The following is a 19,827-nucleotide window of genomic DNA, read 5'->3' as shown; positions in this document are numbered from 1 at the left end:
GGTGTCTCTCCTCGACGGCTCTCCTCTGGACATTCCGATCAGGGGAGACCTTCTTTCGCAGGCGAGTGGGTCGATCCTTCACCCCCGCCCAGAACTGTGGAATCTGTGGGCCTGGCCTCTGAGGGGGTCCAGCTCATAGGTGCTGGTCTCTTGTTGAGACCATTCTTCACTCCAGAGCTCCATCCACGAGGAGGTTATATGCCTTGAAGTGGAACCTTTTCACTTCTTGGTGTGGAGAACACCAGCTGGACCCAGTTAACTGCCCGGTGGGTGCAGTGCTGGAGTTTCTGCAGGAGCGTTTCTCCACAGGGCTATCCCCCTCCACACTAATGCCTGGTTCAGATTACACAATTTTTTTGTTTTATGCGATAGTCACTGTGTCAGATTACACGATTTTGACTCCTAAAATCTTGTCGTGTCGTGGACAAGAACCATGTCAGACTACACATTTCTTCCAGACCAGTCATCACGTGCCGTCTTTGAAGAAGCGCGTGAAGGCGAAACTAGTAGCGCCTGACTTCCGGAAACGAACGTAAACAAACAATGGATGAAGCGGCGATTTTCGTATTGGCTGTCTTGTGTTCAGAAAAAGAAAAAAAAAAGAAAGAAAACCCGACAATGGACACGTTCCTGGATTGCACGAAGAGGACAGTATGGACTGTCAATCCTTCAAAGAGAACTTGAGGTAAAATATATTTTTTTTATATAACGTTAGGCCTATATTTGTACTTTTAGCCAGTAGTAAAAGTAATATAAATGTTGCTAGCTTGCCACAACGATAAGATATTTCAAAAACAGACTGTTACAACAATTATTTGTTCACCAATTTAATTAAATACTTGGGTTTATGAATCGATCAAAGGCATTAAACTGATTTTTTTTTATTGTTAAAGGCTCAATTTACCCATGTGACTGCATAACAATAAATGGTTACTTTGAAAAAAAAGCCTGATGTTTTTTTTTGTTCTTGTTTTTTTACACATGAAGGACAGTGACAGGAAGGGTTTTCGTGATCTGCTTAGGATGGATGTGGAGGATTTCAGCTACTTGCTTGGCAAAGTTACACCATTTATCCAAAGAAGGGACACAAAACTGAGAAGAGCAATCAGTGCAAGAATGAGGCTGTCACTTACCCTACGATTCCTTGCTACTGGTAAAAAGAACATTTAAAAAAAAATATATGACCCTGGTTTCACTGACAAAATTTAATCTAGTCCCATAGTCCCAGACTAAAATGCAAGTTTAAGCTGTTTAAACTAAAAGTAATTTGCACTGACTTACCTTAAAATATGTCAGTGACATTTTTTAAGATAAAGATAATGTTTTTAAGGAAAGTTTATAAAAGCTACTTAAATGCTCCATCTCATTTAATGCCTAATTTGTGCTTAATCTTGCTGTGTCTGTAAATCCAGGCCATGGTACATTATAAACCTTATACATGCTTCCTTCCACAGGAGAGACGTTTAGATCTCTTAGCTTCCAGTACCGGATCGGCCGTAGTACTATCAGTGAGATAGTAATGGAGACTTGTCAAGCCTTGTATGGCGTCTTAAAGGAGGATCATTTAAAGGTAAGTCATTTGATGTAAATAACAGACGTACATTTCAAGACAGTGGGTTTACACAAAGAGAAGCCTTTACTGAATAATTCCCAAAACAACGCATTTTAACCAGAGTTATGGATATGTTTTTGATTTATAATAAGTGGACTTTTTTATTAAGTATAACCTCTGTAAAAATGAGAGAACATTACATGTATTAATTATATATGGTGTTTATTTTTTTCAGACTCCTACAACAGAGGCAGAGTGGAGAGAGGTGGCTATGGGATTTGAAACCAAATGGCAGTTTCCTAATTGCTTAGGAGCTTTAGATGGAAAGCACATCTATATCCAACCACCTGCAAACTCTGGAAGTACATATCACAACTACAAGTCTAGATTTTCAGTTGTACTCATGGCAGTAGTCGACGCAGATTACAAATTTATTTATGCCAATGTTGGCGTACAAGGAAGAGTGTCAGATGGAGGAATATTTGGCCAGTCAGACCTCCGAGCTGCCATGGACAGACATCTGCTAAATGTCCCACCCCCAGAGCCACTACCAGGGAGCAACATATCTTCACCCTATGCATTTGTTGGTGATGAAGCTTTCCCTCTCCGAATCGATCTGATGAAGCCATACCCCTTCCGAAATCTGGACCATGGGCAGCGAATATTTAACTACAGGCTATCAAGGGCAAGGCGTACAGTAGAAAACGCGTTTGGAATTTTAGCCAATAGACTCCGTGTCTTTCTTTCCAACATTGCACTGGAGCCTGAGAAAGTAACAACAGTTACACTGGCTGCACTCTGTGTGCACAACTTCCTGAGGAAGAAGGCATCTGATGTGTACCTGCCTTCAACCTTTGCAGATGTGGAAGATGCCAATCACAACATGGTTCCTGGAGCTTGGAGAAGGGATGGAGAACTCCACTCTGTGGAAGCAAGCAGTGCACGGGATGCCACGACCGTCGCCAAAAATCAGAGAGACAGTTTAAAAGCATATTTTCTTTCACCAGCTGGATCTGTTTCCTGGCAGGAAAATATGATTTAAACATGGACACCAACTGATTAAATCTTTTCATATTAACCATTTTGTGGTTAAAATGTGATTCTGCCATTAATTACTCTCCCTCATGTTGTTCCAAACCTGTACAATCTTTATTCATCTTCGGAATGCAAATTAAGATATTTTTGAATATCTTAATTTGTGTTCCAAAGATGACAAAGGGGCTTGTGGGTCTGGAACGACATGAGGGCGAGTAATTAATGACAGAATCACATTTTTGGGTGAACTAACCCTTAACATTTTACTAAAGTTTTACTAAAGTTTTCATCCTTTGTTTTGATTGTATATTATACTAATATTTACATAACACTAACCCTTTAAAGGCTTAATTATATGTGTCATTAAACATTTTTGAATTTGTAATGGTTAAAATTAATATGAAATACGTTTAAAAAAATACACAAGATGCATTTTCTTTAGTAAACTTTTTTATTGAAATCAAATAAGACTTGCCTTGACTCATTTCAAACGTCTTACATTTTGAACAAAGGGACAATTACTCACAAAAATGAACCCTTTTAAAATGTGCAAATATTACAGAACAGATTAAACATTAACCACTTTCAAAGTGTCAAAAAAAAAAAAAAAAAAAAATGAAGATACAATGTGACTGCACCATCACTTACTTACCAATCAATACTTACACCCCATTTATGTCCTGGTCATATGCCTATTCTACTGCCCTGAGATAGCTCACTGGAGGTGTTACAGGGGGTACATGACTGGGTGTATTTTGGTAGAGTTGGTTAAAATTGGTGTGTCCCTGCCAAGTTGTTTGGGGGCGTAACACTCGCTGGGTGTCTGGGTGTAAAGCTAATCTGGCCTCATTTTCATGTGCATCATACAACATCATAAGGATGTTGCGCAGTCTCATTTTGGTCAGTGGGTCTTTAATCATCTTAATCTCAGTCACTACCTGTTTGCCAAATGTTTCATCAACATCCTTTCCAGCATTTACCAGTGTTTCAGATCATTTTTTTAAAACAGTTACTTTCTCCATTTCAACTTCATCAAATGATTTTTCCCGTAACTTTTGTTTGGACTTATGTGCTCTTTCAGGATTAGTGATTGAAACCTGATGATGCTGGTAGGATGATGAGGCTTCAAGTGAGGTTTGTGAAGTTGATGGTCCAGATGTGAGGTGGGAGGTGGATGACTCAGACACATCCTCCTCTGTCTCCTGATCTTCACCACCCTCATCTGTGATGCTCTGTTCCAAGTCATCCAACTATGATACATTTTGTTTACATTTTAAAAAAAATATCAGGCATAATAAGTAATGGCACAATACATGTTTGTATAGAAAGCTCACAAATTGTATGTAAAAGTTGGAAAGTACTGTAACAACCTTTAGCCAAAACTTACATTCAGTGTAGACTGAGACATACGTTGGACAACAAAAGGTTGTAGAAACTGGAGATTTTTTAAAATCCACTTCTGTCTGGAAGTCAATTCTTTGTCACCGCTGCCACTTGGTTTTAACCGGAGGACTTTCCCATACTGTGTTCGGAGGGAAGCAGCTTTTATTTGGACCTCACCGGCTGTAGGAAAGAAATCAGATTACTAATCTAGCACCTGTAAAATCTAGTCTATGTACATGCATACACACACACACACACACACACACATACTTAAACTCACTCACATAATACACACACATAAACTCACTCATTCACACACACTCACTCACTCTCGCTTGCTCATTCACACACACACACACACACACACACACACACACACACACACACACACAAACACTCGCTCACTCATTCACACTCATTCACACACACACACACACACACACACACTCTCGCTCATTCACACACACTCGCTCACTCATTCACACACACTCTCGCTCGCTCGCTCATTCACACACACTCTCGCTCACTCGCTTGCTCATTCACACACTCTTGCTCGCTCGCTCATTCACACACCCTCACGCATTCTCACTCGTAACACACACATAATCACACTCACACAAACAAGTTTCTCTATAGCGAAGTACAATTTAATGAATGATTAGTTAGCTTAATGCTAATTCCAGTCAGTTACTCACCGGGTTGCTGAAGTACTTCTGCTATTTTTTTCGCCAACATTTTTCTTTTTTAATTCTGTCATGGTACTCTCTTGATGAAACATCATACAGGCAGGAGTACTGTTGCCACAGCTCCACGAACCTTTCCTCCATTTCACAATTCCACTTAGCAACACCATCGTCTCTATTTCGTTTCGGCATTTTTGAAAGCTGTGTATGGAAATGCGTCTGTGCTCCTATTGGTCAATGTCACACGTGATAGAACCCGTCGTGGAGGACCGAAAAAAAAATTAAACATGCTAGTCTTTTTGTCGTGGTGTCGTGAAGCATCGCAGACGCAACGTAGGCTGTCGCCCGCTATGACACACTATACGAGATGAAACGATCGAATCTTGCGTCCCGACGCCCGTTGTCGTATACGAATTCTCACGACACTCGGGCTAAAATCATTAAATCTGAACCAGGCATAAAGGTGTACGTGGCGGCACTAGCTGCTTACCATGTCCCTTTCAGTGGAGTCTCTTTGGGGAGACACCCGCTGATAACACGTTTCCTTCGTGGTACTTTGAGGCTGAGGCCGCCAGTTCGCACGAGGGTGCCATCCTAGGATTTGGCTATCGTATTGGAAGGTCTCTCCCTGGCTCCTTTCGAGCCCATTGAAGAGGTTTCTGAGAAATTCATTACTCTTAAAACTATTTTTCTTCTTGCTATTTCGTCTCTTAAGAGGATTGGAGACATTCAAGCACTTTCGGTTGCTCCCTCGTGCCTGGAGTTTTCGCCTGGGATGGTGAAAGCTTTTCTTCATCCTAGGCCAGGCTATGTTCCTAAGGTTCCTACTAATGTTCCTAGACCTATAGTTCTACAGGCCTTCTGTCCTCCTCCATTTACGTCGTCTGACCAGGAGAAACTTAATTTACTCTGCCCAGTTAGGGCCTTGGATGCGTATGTCCACAGAGCTGCCCTGTGGAGGAAATCAGAACAACTGTTTGTTTGTTTTGGATCACCAAGTAGGGGGTGTCCTGCATCTAAACAGAGGATGAGCAAGTGGGTGGTTGAGGCCATCTCACTTGCTTACGAGTCGGCTGGTCAGCCTTCACCTTTGGCTGTGCGAGCTCATTCTACTAGGAGTATGGCTGCTTCTAAAGCTCTCTTGTCAGGAGTTTCTCTTCATGATGTTTGGGATGCGGCGGGATGGTCCTCGCCGCATACCTTTGTCAGGTTCTATGACCTGGACTTCAGCTCCACCCCTGGGGCGCAGGTGCTTTCGTCTGCTTGTGCGCTCTGACTTCACACGACGGACACTTGCTCTTATGGCGACGTGGGTATTAGCGTTCCAACAGCGTTTGACGCAGCTCGAGTTCCCTTGAAAGGGAACGTCTCGGTTACGTATGTAACCTTAGTTCCCTGAATAGGTATGAAGGTAAAACAGTAGCAAAACTCGAGAGCTTGCTAATTTGAATGTGAGAACTTGTAAAATTAATATTTGTATTTGTAAGTTGAAATTTATACTTGCAGCTCTGATGTGAAAAGCTGCATCTGTCGATTTGCACACACAGACAATACTCAGAACACCTGTGTTTTGAATTCGAAGTTGCAGATTAATAGTTACAAATGTGTAAAGTGTCATTTACATAAACAAAATGACAGGCACAATTGTGTACTACACATTTATCTTTGTGCTTTAGTTCAGTTTCGTTGTACAACCACAAGTCGGCACTCACAACCTCTCATATCTGGCAGTACAACTTCAAATCCTAGCGCTTTGACTTTTGCTACTCTTTTTGCGATATGCCTGTAGCAAAACTCACTCGTGCACTTGTAAATGCAGACTTGAGAGAGCAGAGTCGGGGGCGGGGCTGGGGTCGGAATGAAGTAATTTTATTGGTCGATGCCTCACCAATGAAAACATTTATGCTTATGTATCAGCTATTTTTTAAAACGCTTGGAAAATATTTTTATGAAATATCATTAGTTTTACTGGAATAGTTTTACAGAATATGAACGCAACGCGTTTAATTGAGACAGTGGTATTAAAAGACCAAACTCAGGAAACACCATAAAGCATACAGAAAAAAAAAATGAGCACAGAATATGAACGCAACGCGTTTAATTGTACGTTTTCCTCGAACCCAAGAAAACACTTAATGAGGCTTAATGGACCAACAGTTATAAAATAAAAATTAAAAACAATAAAAAAACACATAATTTGTTACTTTATTAATAAAACACAGGCAGCGAGTTTATTTGCACTGAACACACATTTGCTTATATATGCCAATTCCATTGCAATATGAAAATGCACCTAAATTATCTGATAAGAATGTAAAATGTATACCTTGAAATGCAATGTAAGTCGCTTTGGAAAAATGTAAATGTTTTAAATATTCACCCTATAGCCTAACTGTTGGACACACAAAAACAAACAAAACATAAATAAATTATATATATACGTGTGTGTGTGTGTGTGTGTGTGTGTGTGTGTGTCTTTTACAGTCTATGGTATATATATATACCAGATGGCATATATATATGGCATACGTCATATGTTTTACGTCATATTCTGTGCTCATCTGCTTTTCTGTAGTATGCATTATAAGCATTGTGTCTACTGAGTTTGATAATATCGTTTATTTATTTTAATATCAGTCTAATGCATTAAGCCATGTTAGTGTTTCAGTGCACGCGGGTTTCGTGACATCATCGAACTCCCATTTCATTGGCTAGGTACCAACCAATAAAACGGCTCCTTTGACCCCCCCTCCTCCCGCCCCCCTTTCTCTCTCACCGCCTCTGAGTTTCAAGTGCACAAGTTAGTTTTGCACCTGATATATCGCGAAAAGAGTAGCAAAAGTCAAGGCGCGAAATTTGAAATTGCAGTGACAGATTTGAGAAGCTGCAAGTGCCTAATTGAGGAAGTACCGCGAATGTGAACGTAAGATTAAACGCAAAATATATATTACAAGTTTGTGTCTGTCGTTGTATTTCTGTGAATGGCATTTTACACATTTGTGTCTACTTGTCTGCAGCTTCAGATTCAGAATACAGGTTTGTGACTATTGTATGCGAGTGCAAATTTCAACATTCAACTTCAGATTTTTATTTTACAGGTTTTCACATTGGAGCTGTGAGTGTAAATGTTCATGTACAAGTACGAATATTTATTGTACAAGTTCTCAAATTCACATTTACATGCTCTCGAGTTTTGCTAGCTGTTTTACCTTCATAAATAGGGAACGAGACGCTGCGTCGTTCTGCCATACTCCCGGCATGCCCGTGATCTACTTGCTTCAGGCCTATCAGAAGCTGTCGCATTTGTGTTTTCTGGGGTGCTTTATAGTTTCCTGGTCGATGACGTCACCCGTATATGACGTTCCGTCTCGCCATTGGACTGATTCCATACGTGCTTCATGGCGCACTCACGCAGGGGCGTTCCCACAGCGTTTGACGCAGCGCCTCGTTCCCTATTCAGGGAACTAAGGTTACATACGTAACCGAGACGTTTCCTGCTGATTATGTATTATGATCATGATTTACTCTTTGACTTTGATAAATGATTAACTTGTTGATCCCCAAGCAGACAAGAGTATCAGAGACAGACCAAGAAAGATACTTGTGAATTGAGGTCAAAATGAGAGTTCCTGTAAAATTCCTCGGCTTCGTCTTTTGGTTGTTTTCCTTAAATTGTGCTCGATGTCAAGGCAAGTGATTATTTGTTTTTGTTATTTATTTGAATGTCTTTTTAATTTAGATTGTATTGACTTGAATATAAATGTTATATTATATGCACTTCCTAAACTGTAGATTTAGAAAGTGTTACCTAGTGTTTCATGTTTTTGTGTAAAAAAAAATTGTGCTTCTCAGAATGTCGTATAGCAAATATTAACTATAAATACACAGAACCAGTTGCAAAAGAGTTATACGATGATGGTGAAACAGTGAAGCTGAGCTGCACGACTGGAATTACTGGAATGTATTGATTAAAATGTGAAAAAGGACAATTTAATCATTTTAAAGGAAGAAAGGGTAAATGTGCTTTATGCTTTTTTATTGTCTTTATAAGTTTTGTATTAAATGTATGGAGCCCCTAAATGGACATGGTGATGGAAAAAAATTCGGATGGGAGAAAAAAATATTTTTCAAATCGTGTGCATTCCCTTGCAAAACTTGTGTTCTCTAGCAAAGATGTTTGCGTTCTTTTGCTAAACCTGTTGTGAGCTCAGGCAGACGGTCCCTTCAGACTTTTCTCTCTGCCGCCTGCTCATAGAGACCAATTTATATTATAAACTTTTTTTGAGGAAAATTGGGTTGTAGCTTGTTGTTACTATGATTGGAAAGTGATTGGGAGATTACAGAGGAGGGAAGTTATGGTGATGTTATTCACTTTGAGTGTGTATCTAATGACAAAAAGATAGACGGAAGTAGTGACATTCACTGCACAGAGACGGGTGAATGGAGTGACAAAGTGCAAAGGTTCATTCCATTGTTTATTTGTTTGTTCGTATCTTCGTCCAATGATCACAGATTTCTGAGCTTTATTCAAAACACCAATTTAACTATTTCTCTTTCCCTTGCTTTTCACACAGAGATAACATGCACAGCACCAAATATATCAGATGGTGATGTTGTTGAGAAAATGCAGATGTATCATCCCCAGATGTGCATATATTATGAATTCAAATTATGAAATCAAATTAGAATGATGGATATTTGTTTACAGTAAACATGTGTGCAACACCAAACATCCCAAATGTGGAGATTGTGGGAGATCAGAGAACACACTACAACATCAATTCAAGAATACAATATAAATGTCGTCCTGGGTTTGAACCAGAGCAGCCTGTACAAATCACCTGTAATTCCCAGACTGAATGGACAGGCATACGACAATGCACTGGTATAATTGATTATTATTATCACTTATTATTATTCTCATTATTATTATAGAAATTATCAGAATTTTTATTTTACTTCATTCTGATTGGATGGTTCTCCAAATTAAATGTAACAAAATAAAGACATTTTAAATATCATTTTAAATATTTGTTTAAAAGTTTGAAAGTGCCCGACAGATTAATTCACCACACTATACTTTATGATTTGATTCAAGAAGAAAATAAGCGAACAGTTAAAATATTGCTTGTGCACAGAGTGGTCTTGTGTAAGAAAACCCTTTCTTGGACTTTGATAAATGATTAACTTGTTGATCCCCAAGCAGACAAGAGTATCAGAGACAGACCAACAAAGATACTTGTGAAACTCCTCGGCTTCATTTTTTGGTTGTTTTTCTTTAATTGTGGCCAATAAGGCAAGTTCTTTTTGTTGTTGTTATTTATTTGAATGTCTTTTTCATTTAGATTTAATTGATTTGAACATAATTGTTATATTATATGCACTTCCCAAAACATTAAACTGTATCTCTAGAGAGTTGTGCAAGTACTTCAGCATTTAACTCTAGCAACTCTAGTCACTTCTTTGCTGATTTTCCCTTTTGTTGTTGCATGTTTTCCCCACGAGCTCCCCCTACAGCTGTGGTGGGGCGTATATGTCACAACACTGTCGTAAAAAACACACACCTCCTCCTCCCCCTCTCTACCGCTGCTCATGTGCGTTTGTTATGATCGGAGCAAGCCAACTGTATCGTGTGGAGCTATGTCTACCGAGGTGGGTAATACATCATACACGTTATCATAGAACATTGACATGTACATTTTGTCGTAAAGCAATTCGTGTTTCGCGCTCGTTCTCGTTCTCGCTTCTCACGAGACTTCCAATTTCCATCTTGCCGGGACGGCAGTCCCCAAGTTGCAAGGTTGGTTCTCTTACGAGAGGTTCTCTCGTACTGCGTAATAGCTTACGCTAGGGGAAAACTCCTTTTGTAAAACACGTTGCGGCAGCATGCAAACATGGGCGAGATGGCTCGCGCGCCCATTGGCTGACCTGCAGCAACTGCAGCAGCCTATCGAGAGAGCCCTCTCATGACGTCAGATCCAATGAGGGCGCTTTGCGCGCACTGCGTCATGTCCCGCCGAAATGGGCGGGGCCTCGGGCTATAAATATAGACTCGGAAGGCTGGTTTAGCTGATTTTTCATCTCTTCAAGCGAAGCTCACGCATCGCTGGATCCCGAGAGGAAGAAGCTGCGTCGTCTGATAAGCCTTCTGCGGGACGAGCCTTTGCACCTGAAGCCGCTGGTCGACAACTCGCTGCCGCCTTCAGTCGCCGTTCCTGCTAACGCTTTCCGGCGTTATATCCTTTTCTCTGCTACTGTGTTTTTTTTGTGTGTGCGTGTGTCGCACACACTCTCATTGCACTAAAAGAGCCGGGCGTCTTTTTCAAGACGCCCCTTTTCCTGGTGAGGATCACGCAGCTCTCGCGCTAATGCCTATGGTGACTCTGAGGACTCGCCAGGCATCCAGCGCCGTAAAAAGCGCCGTGCTCAACGGGTCCCGGAACCCCCCCCCCCCCCCCCTCCAGCCCGCAAAGCTCGCCGGTGCGCCCGCCCGCCTCTCAGGCGACTGGAAATATCAATATTGCAGCATACGAGCCTGTTACAATACACGCACGCCTGCAAACAAACACCGAAGCAAAACATGATGACGCTCTTCCCGTTCTCGGGCCGCGCAAAGTGCGCGAATGGGAATGTCAGAAACGGACGGTCACTGGGCTAGTTTCTTTACGTACAAGAAAGCTACCCCGCCCTCGTCGCGTGCGTCGCTGGCGAAAGGAGAAAAGAGAGTGCTCTTAGTCCCGCTGAGGCCGGACCAACCTCCATTTCTCACACATTTCTCATTCCCCTCTGAAGTTCAGGCGACTGGAAATGTCAATATTGCAGTAAACGAGCCTGTTGTAATACACGCACGCCTGCAAACAAACGCCGTCACAAGACATTAGTTGGGAGGTTAAGTGACTTGACTTCAAGTCATGATGCAAAGGTCCACTTTGGTATGGAAGTACCTTAGGGCCATAGAAATAAATTTATCCTAAGACACAAATGAGATCACATCTTGGCCGCCGACCATACTTGAGAGGCCCATATCTTTGCTTCTGTTATATCTATAATGACAAATTTGGTATCAACGTGATCAACGTTTTTGCTACAGAAAAGGGCTGTACGAATTATACACAAGGCTGCCTATTTTGAACACACAAATCCTCTCTTTCTTAAATCAAAGTTATTAAAAATGCAGGATCTTGTAAAATTATATAATGCACAGTTCATGTTTAAAGTATATCACTATTTATTACCTGTGAACGTTCAAAACATGTTTTCTCTCAAAGAGCAGTCGTACAATTTGAGAGGATTTGGGAACTTTGTGGTCCCAATGGCGGGTTCCACCAGGAGGAGTTTTTCTATGTCTGTATGTGGGGTTACTTTGTGGAATAATTTGGGGCTTGAATTTAAGCAATGTCAAGACATTCACCTTTTCAAACGTCTTTACAAACAAAAGGTCTGGTCACATTACAATGATAATGAGGTTTGATTGTATTCATATTGTGTGGAGTGTTGATTAGTTGTTATTTACCCTTGTGGTATTACGTCTACCATTGTTGGTAGCTGTTCGTCACTGTTATGTACCCTTGTGGTATTCCGTCTACCATTGTTGGTATTTGATATTCATTGTTACCTGAGGTAATATCTGTATGAATATGTATAGTATGTATGTGTGGTTTTGCATATGTGCAACTATAATACTGTTTCTTAATGAGGTATTATTATTACTAGTATTTTTTTATATATATAAATAATTGTATTTTTCCTTCTCTCTTTGAGATAGTTGAAGTAGGAAGCAGCTATTTTGTTTGTATTCTTTGACAGACTGGGGTGGGGTTCAATAAGTTTTACTTCTCCCCACTCCATTTCAAGCATAAGTGTATAAGTTATTATTCTTACTATTATTATTCTTATTATTATTATGTATTTTTTTTTTTCTGTTGTCACACTATTTGCTTGAAATAAATAAATAAATAAATAAAATAAATAAATAAATAAACGTGTACATTTTTGGGGTCAAGGAGTCCAAAAAAATAGGTTCCAAGACTAAAAAACAATAATGTTGTCCTTACCATGACAATTGGAGGTGAAGTATGCAATTTTTTATCAAAAAACGCATGCCAAACACAACATGTATGATTTGGATGGGGGAGGTGAAGTAGCCTCTGTGATGCTGGCATAATATGCAGCCCATGAGATCCATTCTCCGGCTTCAAGGTTCTCTTTCACGAGAATGTTTCTGACTCTCTCTAACCACTGGTAGCCTTCTTCAATTACATTGATGAGAGGACGGGAGGCTGGATGAGGATGACTGTTGGTATTCAGGGCAGGAACATACAAGACCTCATCTAGGCCAGGAGCCAGGTCCACTTCTCAGGATGTTTTTTGCTACCTTTTTTTCACTATTATTTCCTATTATCTTATACCTTGGGCCATCACAAGTTGATAACGATCACCCCCAACTCAGCCCCGTTTGGTCTCAGGGGCCAAAAAACACCCTTTTTGGGAAAAGCTTTTGGCGGAATGATGTAATTGTGAATATTAAGGTACTGCAGCTACATACATGACCATATGACCCTACAATTTTGCATGGTGTATCCTGACACATAGGGGAAACTAGCAGAAAAAGATTCTGGGGATTGCTGCCTTTTTGCTGTCAAATATCACCCTCAACATACCCCAAAAGACAAAAAAAAAATGGCTGTCCGCCTGACAAATTGTCAACAAAAGTGATAATTTTCAAGCATTTTATTATATATATCACTGCCTCAAATGTACATGAACAACTTCCCAAGTTTATAAGCTTCAATTTAAGTCCAAGATGACCTTTCTATCTCGAGGATTATAGCTGGTATAACCAAAGTTATCCACTGTACCTCAAATCAGAGAAAACAGAACTTTCAAGCATTACCATTCCATATTGGATTAAGCATATTTTTTGCATATGTACAATGTCTTAAACAAGAGTTGAGACTTGACTTATGTACTGCTATACTATATGAAGTGAATTAAATAAAGTGAAATAAAGTGAAAAGTGAGTAATGCTATGCCCCTAGGTCAGGGCTATTCAAATAGCTTCATTCCTTCATTCCTTCAACTCCTTTAAGCTTGCGTTCCGTTATCCACTGGGAGGTGCTGCGCAGTTCAAAGTAAACTAAACTGCGAGTTGAACTGAAAGTAAACTGAAAACAGCACTATTTGTTCTATATTTGTTGTTACTGACCGAGAAACAGCTTCAGATGATTCAGTGACAGAGCGGTCCGAACGAATCTGAATCGTTTCAGACTATTATGCAAGCGCATTTGGCCAATTCATGGAAAGGAAATAATTGAACCAAAGATAGAACAAAAGATTTGCACCATTCACAAATGATTGGTATTGCTGGTTCAGTCGACAGAAATACGGGACACACATAATAACTGCTGAAATATTCTGACTGAAAACGTTTCTCAGGTTAGTCGGAGCGCTCATGGTACGCACAGTGCGTATAGACGTACAGCTGCACACGCCACTACGGCCACTCGCATATCTAACCAAATGTAGCCACACCGCCAGGAAAAGAGGCGGAGGGAGGTTGGGGTACCTTTGGGCCAGATGGAGATGATTGAATTGAATAGCCCTGCCCTAGGTGGACTGGGGTCAGGGTGCAGGGTACATTCACACAAAATCAATTAACCAAATGTGAGATTTATTAAAGTCCACAAAGTCCACACAACACAAGGAATAAAGATGACCCTAGTGTGCAGTCTGTTATCAAAAAGCCAACCTTCAATAGAGTAAACGTTAGTAACCTTCTGTACAGGTAAACATTCTTTACAGCAAAATGGCGAAATGTCTCAGTTACATATTGTATGGTAACATATGGTATATAATGAGCAGAAGGTGTGAGGTGAGCTCCTTTTTTGCTGAGGAGCCAAGCCTGGTAAGCTGGCCGCCCCGACGGGCAGCAGCAGATGTGACGATGGGATGTACGTCTCCATTCCCTGCCTCAGGGAACGAGGGTTACCATATGTAATTGAGACGGTCTCTTATCGGTCAGTCACTCTCGACGTATGTCGTGACCGACTGATAGGAATCCCTACCAAAGCGCCACATCTGCTGCACCCCATCCAGTGCCCGGTGTAAGCCTGTACCCCTTCTTGCCTGGATGGACGATAGGAAAGGGCTTACACAGAGCGTATCTGTCACTGTTGTTCCGTGATAACCCATACAGTGAGATTATTGGATAACACTGGGAAACCGTGCCCTTTCTATGGAAGGGGAACGATGCGGAAGCCACTTTCTTCGAGGGAGTTATGTGAAAAAATACATATGGACTAGCCCGAAGGTTGTACTGCAATATTGGGTAACTTAGCCCAAGGGAAAGACACAGGGCTTTGATTAGGAGCAGCCTTGGAAGTATACACATATGGAATCCCCATAGGGTCACACATATGGAACCCAGCCTAACACCTGATCACTGAAGGGAGTGTTAGGAACCTTGGGCACATAGCCAGGCTGGGGTCTCAGTACAACATGGTTGTCACCCGGCCCGAACTATAGGCACGATTCGTCGACCGAAAATGCTTGCAGGCCCCCTACCCTCTTGATAGAGGCCAGTGCAATCAGCAGCAAAGTCTTCAAAGAGAGAAGCTTTAAGTCTGCTGAGTGCAAAGGCTCAAAGGGAGCATCCTGAAGAGCTTGAAGCACCAGGGAAAGGTCCCAAGAGGGTATGGAGGGGGGACGAAGAGGGTTTAACCGTCTCGCCCACCCTAAGGAACCTGACAACCAGGTCGTGCTTTCCAACTGATTTGCCATTAATGTGGTCCTTATAAGCTGAAATAGCGGCAGCACGTACTTTGAGGGTGGAGGGAGACAGCCTTCGCTCCAACCCTTGCTGCAAGAAGGAAAGCACGGACCCTATCGAACATCTTCGGGGTTCTCTCGGCGAGAAGAAAACCACTCGACAAACAGGTTCCACTTCAAGGCACACATCTCGTGGACGGCGCCCATGCAGAAGTGATGGTGTTAAGTACCTCTGGGGGTAAGTCACCTAGAACCAGAGATGGAGTTTCCAGAGGTCCGGACGCAAGTGCCATAGGGTGCCCCGTCTCTGAGTCAGAAGGTCCTCCCTCAGAGAAATGGTCCAGGGAGGGACTGTCACAAGGAGCATAAGTTCAGGGAACCAGGTCCAGGTGGGGCAATAGGGGGCCACCAGAAGGACCTGCTCCTCATCCTCCCTGATTTTGCACAGGGTCTGTGCAAGTAGGCTCACTGGGGGGAACGCATATTTGAGGAGGCGCCGGGGCCAGCTGTGTGCCAGTGCATCCGTGCTGAGTGTTCCCTCAGTCAGGGAGTAAAACAGCTGGTAGTGGGAGGTCTCTGAGGAGGCAAACAGGTCTGAGCCTCCACCTGAGCCTCCCCGAACTCTCTCCAGATCAGCTGAACTGCCTGGGGGGTGGAGTCACCATTCTCCAGGGAACACAGCTCATGATAGCTCGTTGCCCACACGGTTGAGCACACCGGGAACATACATGGCTCGAAGTGACCTCGGATGCTTCTGACTCCAGAGGAGGAGATGGTGGGCGAGTTGTGACATGCAATGGGAGCGTAGACCACCTTGTCGGTTGATGTACGCAATGGTTGCAGTGTTGTCCGTACGGACCAGCACATCTCTGCCCTGTAGCGGCCTCTTTAAGTGGCTCAGAGAGAGACATACTGCTGGCAACTCGAGGCAGTTGATGTGCCAATGCAGCTGAGGGCCCGTCCACACCCCTGACACTGCATGCCCGTTGTACGTGGCACCCCAGCCGGTGGCAGAGGTGTCTGTGAACACCACAGCATGCCTGGAAACCTGTTCCAAGGGGACTCCTGCCCGCAGGAATGAGGGGTCTGACCACGGGCTGAAGGTCTGGCGGCACGCCGGTGTGATTGTCACCCGGTGAGTGCTGTGATGCCACACCCATCTCGGGACTCGGCCATGAAACCAGTGCTGAAGCGACCTCATATGGAGCAGCCCGAGTGGAGTTACCGCTGCTGCCGCTGCCAGGAGCCTCTGAAAGAATTTCATTGGGACCACCGTCCTGCCTTTGAAGGTGTTCAAAGGTGGTTTCTCACAGGTTCGCGTTTAAATTCTGTTTAGAGAGAATGGTGTCGTCTTAGCGGCCCCTAATTTAATAACAAATGATCGTTGTGACGGAAGCGAATCAATCAAAACTAACTTTAGATGGAAAATAACTTTATTAAAGAATCGCTATAAAGCCAAAACAATCTTACCTTAAATTATACGCTTGTCTCTGTAAAGCTGCTTTGAAACAATCTACATTGTTAAAAGCGCTATATAAATGAAGATGACTTGACTTGACTTCAAGCAGTTCAGCACCGACTGAGCGCGTTGCTCTGTGAGGTGCGCTGTCTGTGCGACCGAATCCAATTCCATACCGAGAAAAGAGATCCTCTGCATGGGGGCGAGTTTGCTCTTCTCCCAGTTGACCAGAAGACCCAACTGGCTGAGGTGCCTGAGCACGAGGTCCCTGTGTTCGCATAACTGATCTCGAGAGTGTGCTAATATGAGCCAGTCGTCGAAATAGTTGAGGATGCGCACGCCCTATTCTCTCATGGGAACAAGGGCCCCCTCCGTAGAGCCTAGTCAGGCATGCACAATGATAAACAGCATTAATAGCAACCATGTCACCAGCAGCTAGTTCAGCCAATAGATGCCTGTCACCCACCACCTGAGCACATTCTTTCACTTTTCTATCCAGGCCAAGGGTGGCAGCCCTCCTCAGTTCCTTTTTTTTTGCCCATTTCACCACAGAAGAGACACGGTTTATCGAATGTATCACATGATGATGTTGAGGGTCTGGGTAAAGCGAGTGTGGTGGACTTGTCACTCATGCGCTGTGTTTTTACTGGGCTCACAGACTCTTCATGCTTTTTTCTTTTTCTTGCTCTCTCAACTTTTTGTTTATCAATCGCATTTCTGCAGCTTTTGTGCCACACCATAGGATTTTGAATCATCAGCTGAACTACATCCTGACTACCACCACTAATGTCCACTATAAACTCAGGCAGATCCCCTAATGCCTTCAGCTCCTGGATGTTATCTAAAGCTTCTTTGTAACATGATTTCAATCTTTCAGGATTGTTTCTCAGTTTGAATGATGAAGAGGGATCTAATGTTTTTTCAATCTTTAGGGCGGACTGACATAGGAAGCATAAACTCCAGTCACGGCATTCCATTATGGCTAATCTGAAAAAATAAATTAAGTTGCTTTAACATCATAAGATAGATAATATGAGCATTAACAAGCATTCGCAAAAGTAAAAATCTATCAAATAATGAAGCTAACTAACTAGCTAGCAACATGTGTGCTTGTTTCAACAAAAATGACACTAACTAGTCACTAGGTAGTTATGATGAAGCTAACTAGTTACTAGCGACCTAGTTATAATGAAGCTAACTAGTTACTAGCTAGCTAGTTATTAGTTATCTAACACATTTTTCTATTTAATGAGAAAGTCATACGAACCTCAAAGTGTTAACCTGTCACCTCTGACCTTCAACAGCTGTCACAGCTCCTGGTGCAGATGGGATGTGTTGTTGCAGGAACTGATTTGCTATAGGCTACTCCTGACTGGTCGAAATCTCATGCTACTTAGGACAAATGTAATGTACAGAAGTAGCTGCACTGCTTAAATACAAAATTAAAGTTTTTGAAGGAAAAGATAAAGATAAAGATAAGTAAAGTCACTCTGATGACACAATTTTTATGTGAAATGTGCATATTTACCACCAATTGTCATGGTATGGGGAATTTTTTTGTTTTTTTAAACTTGAAACCAATTTTATTGGATTCCTTGACCCCAGAAATTTACACTTTGACACCAAATGTGTCATTATAGCGATAACAGAAGCAAAGATATGGGCTCTAGAGTGTTTTCAGCGCATTGGCGGACATTTTTGAAAAAACCTGTTTATTTCTGATACAAAGTGTGATCTCACTTGTGTCTTGGGATAAATTTATTTGTATGACCCTAAGGTACTTCCATACCAAAGGGGACCTTTGCATCATGACTTGAAGTCAAAGGCCTATTTTTTGGGCTTAACCTCCCTACTACATGTTGACGCTCTCTTATATGCTCGCACTAACTGAAAGCTTATGTGTTCCCCCCTGTGGCTCAGTGGCGGAATCTTAGGCTTTTGCATGAGAGACCCGGGATTCGAACAGGCAGATAAAATTATGCCGTCAATGCTTTCGTTCTGTCAGTTCCCTTAAAAGGCGACTGCAGATGTGCATTTTGCAGCCAATGAGTGCGTTGTACAACCCGCTCGCCTGCACCCAAACATCGTTTCTATGGCAACTCAAAGTCTTCCTAGCCAGTCTAGGGAAACGACGGTGTTCAAGCCCCTGTAACGGTCACCAGCTGGAGTGCCCTTGAGAGCCACCAGAGGGCACTCCACAGACTATTATCACTCACAAACTACATTTCCCATAACTCACTGCCCGGACTCATCACTTATCACTGATCACATTCACCTGTACCTCATTCACTGATTGCATTCACCTGTGTCTCATCATCCTGTTAGTCTCAGTCTATTTATACCATGTTCATTCATTCACTCACCGCGAAGTCTTGTTGTACTGTTAGTCTGCATTTCTGAGCGTTTTCCCGTGTTTGTGTTCTGTTTTTGACCCTGGACTGTTTACCGTTTCTGACTCTGTTCTGCCTGCCCGCCCCTATCTGGATTGTTTATTGGATTCTGTTTATTGCTGCCTGTCTCGACCACTGCCTGTTTACTGGATTACGAGTTTGGATTACCCCTATTTAATAAAGCTGCATTTGGATCGATCTTCTTGTCTCGGAGCATTCATAACAGAAGACTTCGCCACACCCAGATCCAGCAGCTATGACCTCCAGAAATCCAGCAGTACGGATCTCGCCTGATCTTCCCAGCATGAGCCGGGAGTTCGCTGGACAGATCGCGGCCTTGGCCCTGGATAGCCTCGATCTGTTCCAGTACACCTGGGGGTTTGTTCCTCTCGCTGCCTCTTGCTCTCTGGGTGATGAAGCAATTAAGTTGTGTTACCGGCTGGGGGCTATGGAGGTCGACCCGAGGGAGCTCCCCGATCTCTCTGGTCTGGATTGGAGAGAGGCACTCTCCAGATGTCTGGAGAGCTTCCTTCCGTGGCACGCCATGTCACCGCCTGC

At 42.5% G+C, this 19,827-nt stretch overlaps 3 protein-coding genes across 7 annotated transcripts in view; all 3 read left to right on the top strand.

Moving 5' to 3' along the window:
• Positions 1-19,827, top strand: part of LOC311296136 (complement factor H-like) — a 341,142-nt gene that overhangs the window by 241,604 nt on the left and 79,711 nt on the right. The gene's annotated exons all lie outside the window — the stretch shown is intronic.
• The window catches only part of LOC311296150 (complement factor H-related protein 1-like), a 53,094-nt gene that overhangs the window by 23,134 nt on the left and 10,133 nt on the right, over positions 1-19,827 (top strand). For 2 of the 5 annotated variants that reach the window (XM_084417822.1, XM_084417821.1), the window contains exon 1: positions 9,362-9,538. The exons of the other annotated variants lie outside the window; for them this stretch is intronic. In XM_084417822.1, the coding sequence (XP_084273948.1) occupies positions 9,367-9,538 (172 nt within the window). In that variant the 5' untranslated portion in view covers positions 9,362-9,366. Of the gene's footprint in view, positions 1-9,361; positions 9,539-19,827 lie in introns of those variants that run through there. 5 annotated transcript variants of the gene reach the window in all.
• Positions 328-3,901, top strand: LOC311296157 (uncharacterized protein). Its single transcript, XM_084417838.1, has 4 exons — positions 328-685; positions 988-1,153; positions 1,455-1,570; positions 1,788-3,901. The coding sequence occupies exons 1-4, from the start codon at positions 548-550 to the stop codon at positions 2,592-2,594; spliced, it is 1,227 nt and encodes a 408-aa protein (XP_084273964.1). The 5' UTR covers positions 328-547; the 3' UTR covers positions 2,595-3,901.

The sequence above is a fragment of the Rutilus rutilus genome (assembly GCF_951802725.1).
Source record: "Rutilus rutilus genome assembly, chromosome: 8".
NCBI classification, from domain to species: domain Eukaryota; kingdom Metazoa; phylum Chordata; class Actinopteri; order Cypriniformes; family Leuciscidae; genus Rutilus; species Rutilus rutilus.
The sequence above is the reverse complement of the archived record's forward strand: the minus strand, read 5'-3'. Positions and strand labels throughout refer to the sequence as shown.

Excerpts from the sequence above, each read along its gene's own strand:
- LOC311296157 (XM_084417838.1), top strand. The coding sequence starts at position 548 with ATGAAGCGGCGATTTTCGTATTGGCTGTCTTGTGTTCAGAAAAAGAAA. Across the intron at positions 686-987 it reads TCCTTCAAAGAGAACTTGAG|GACAGTGACAGGAAGGGTTT; the intron begins GTAAAATATATT and ends TTACACATGAAG. Across the intron at positions 1,571-1,787 it reads TAAAGGAGGATCATTTAAAG|ACTCCTACAACAGAGGCAGA; the intron begins GTAAGTCATTTG and ends TATTTTTTTCAG.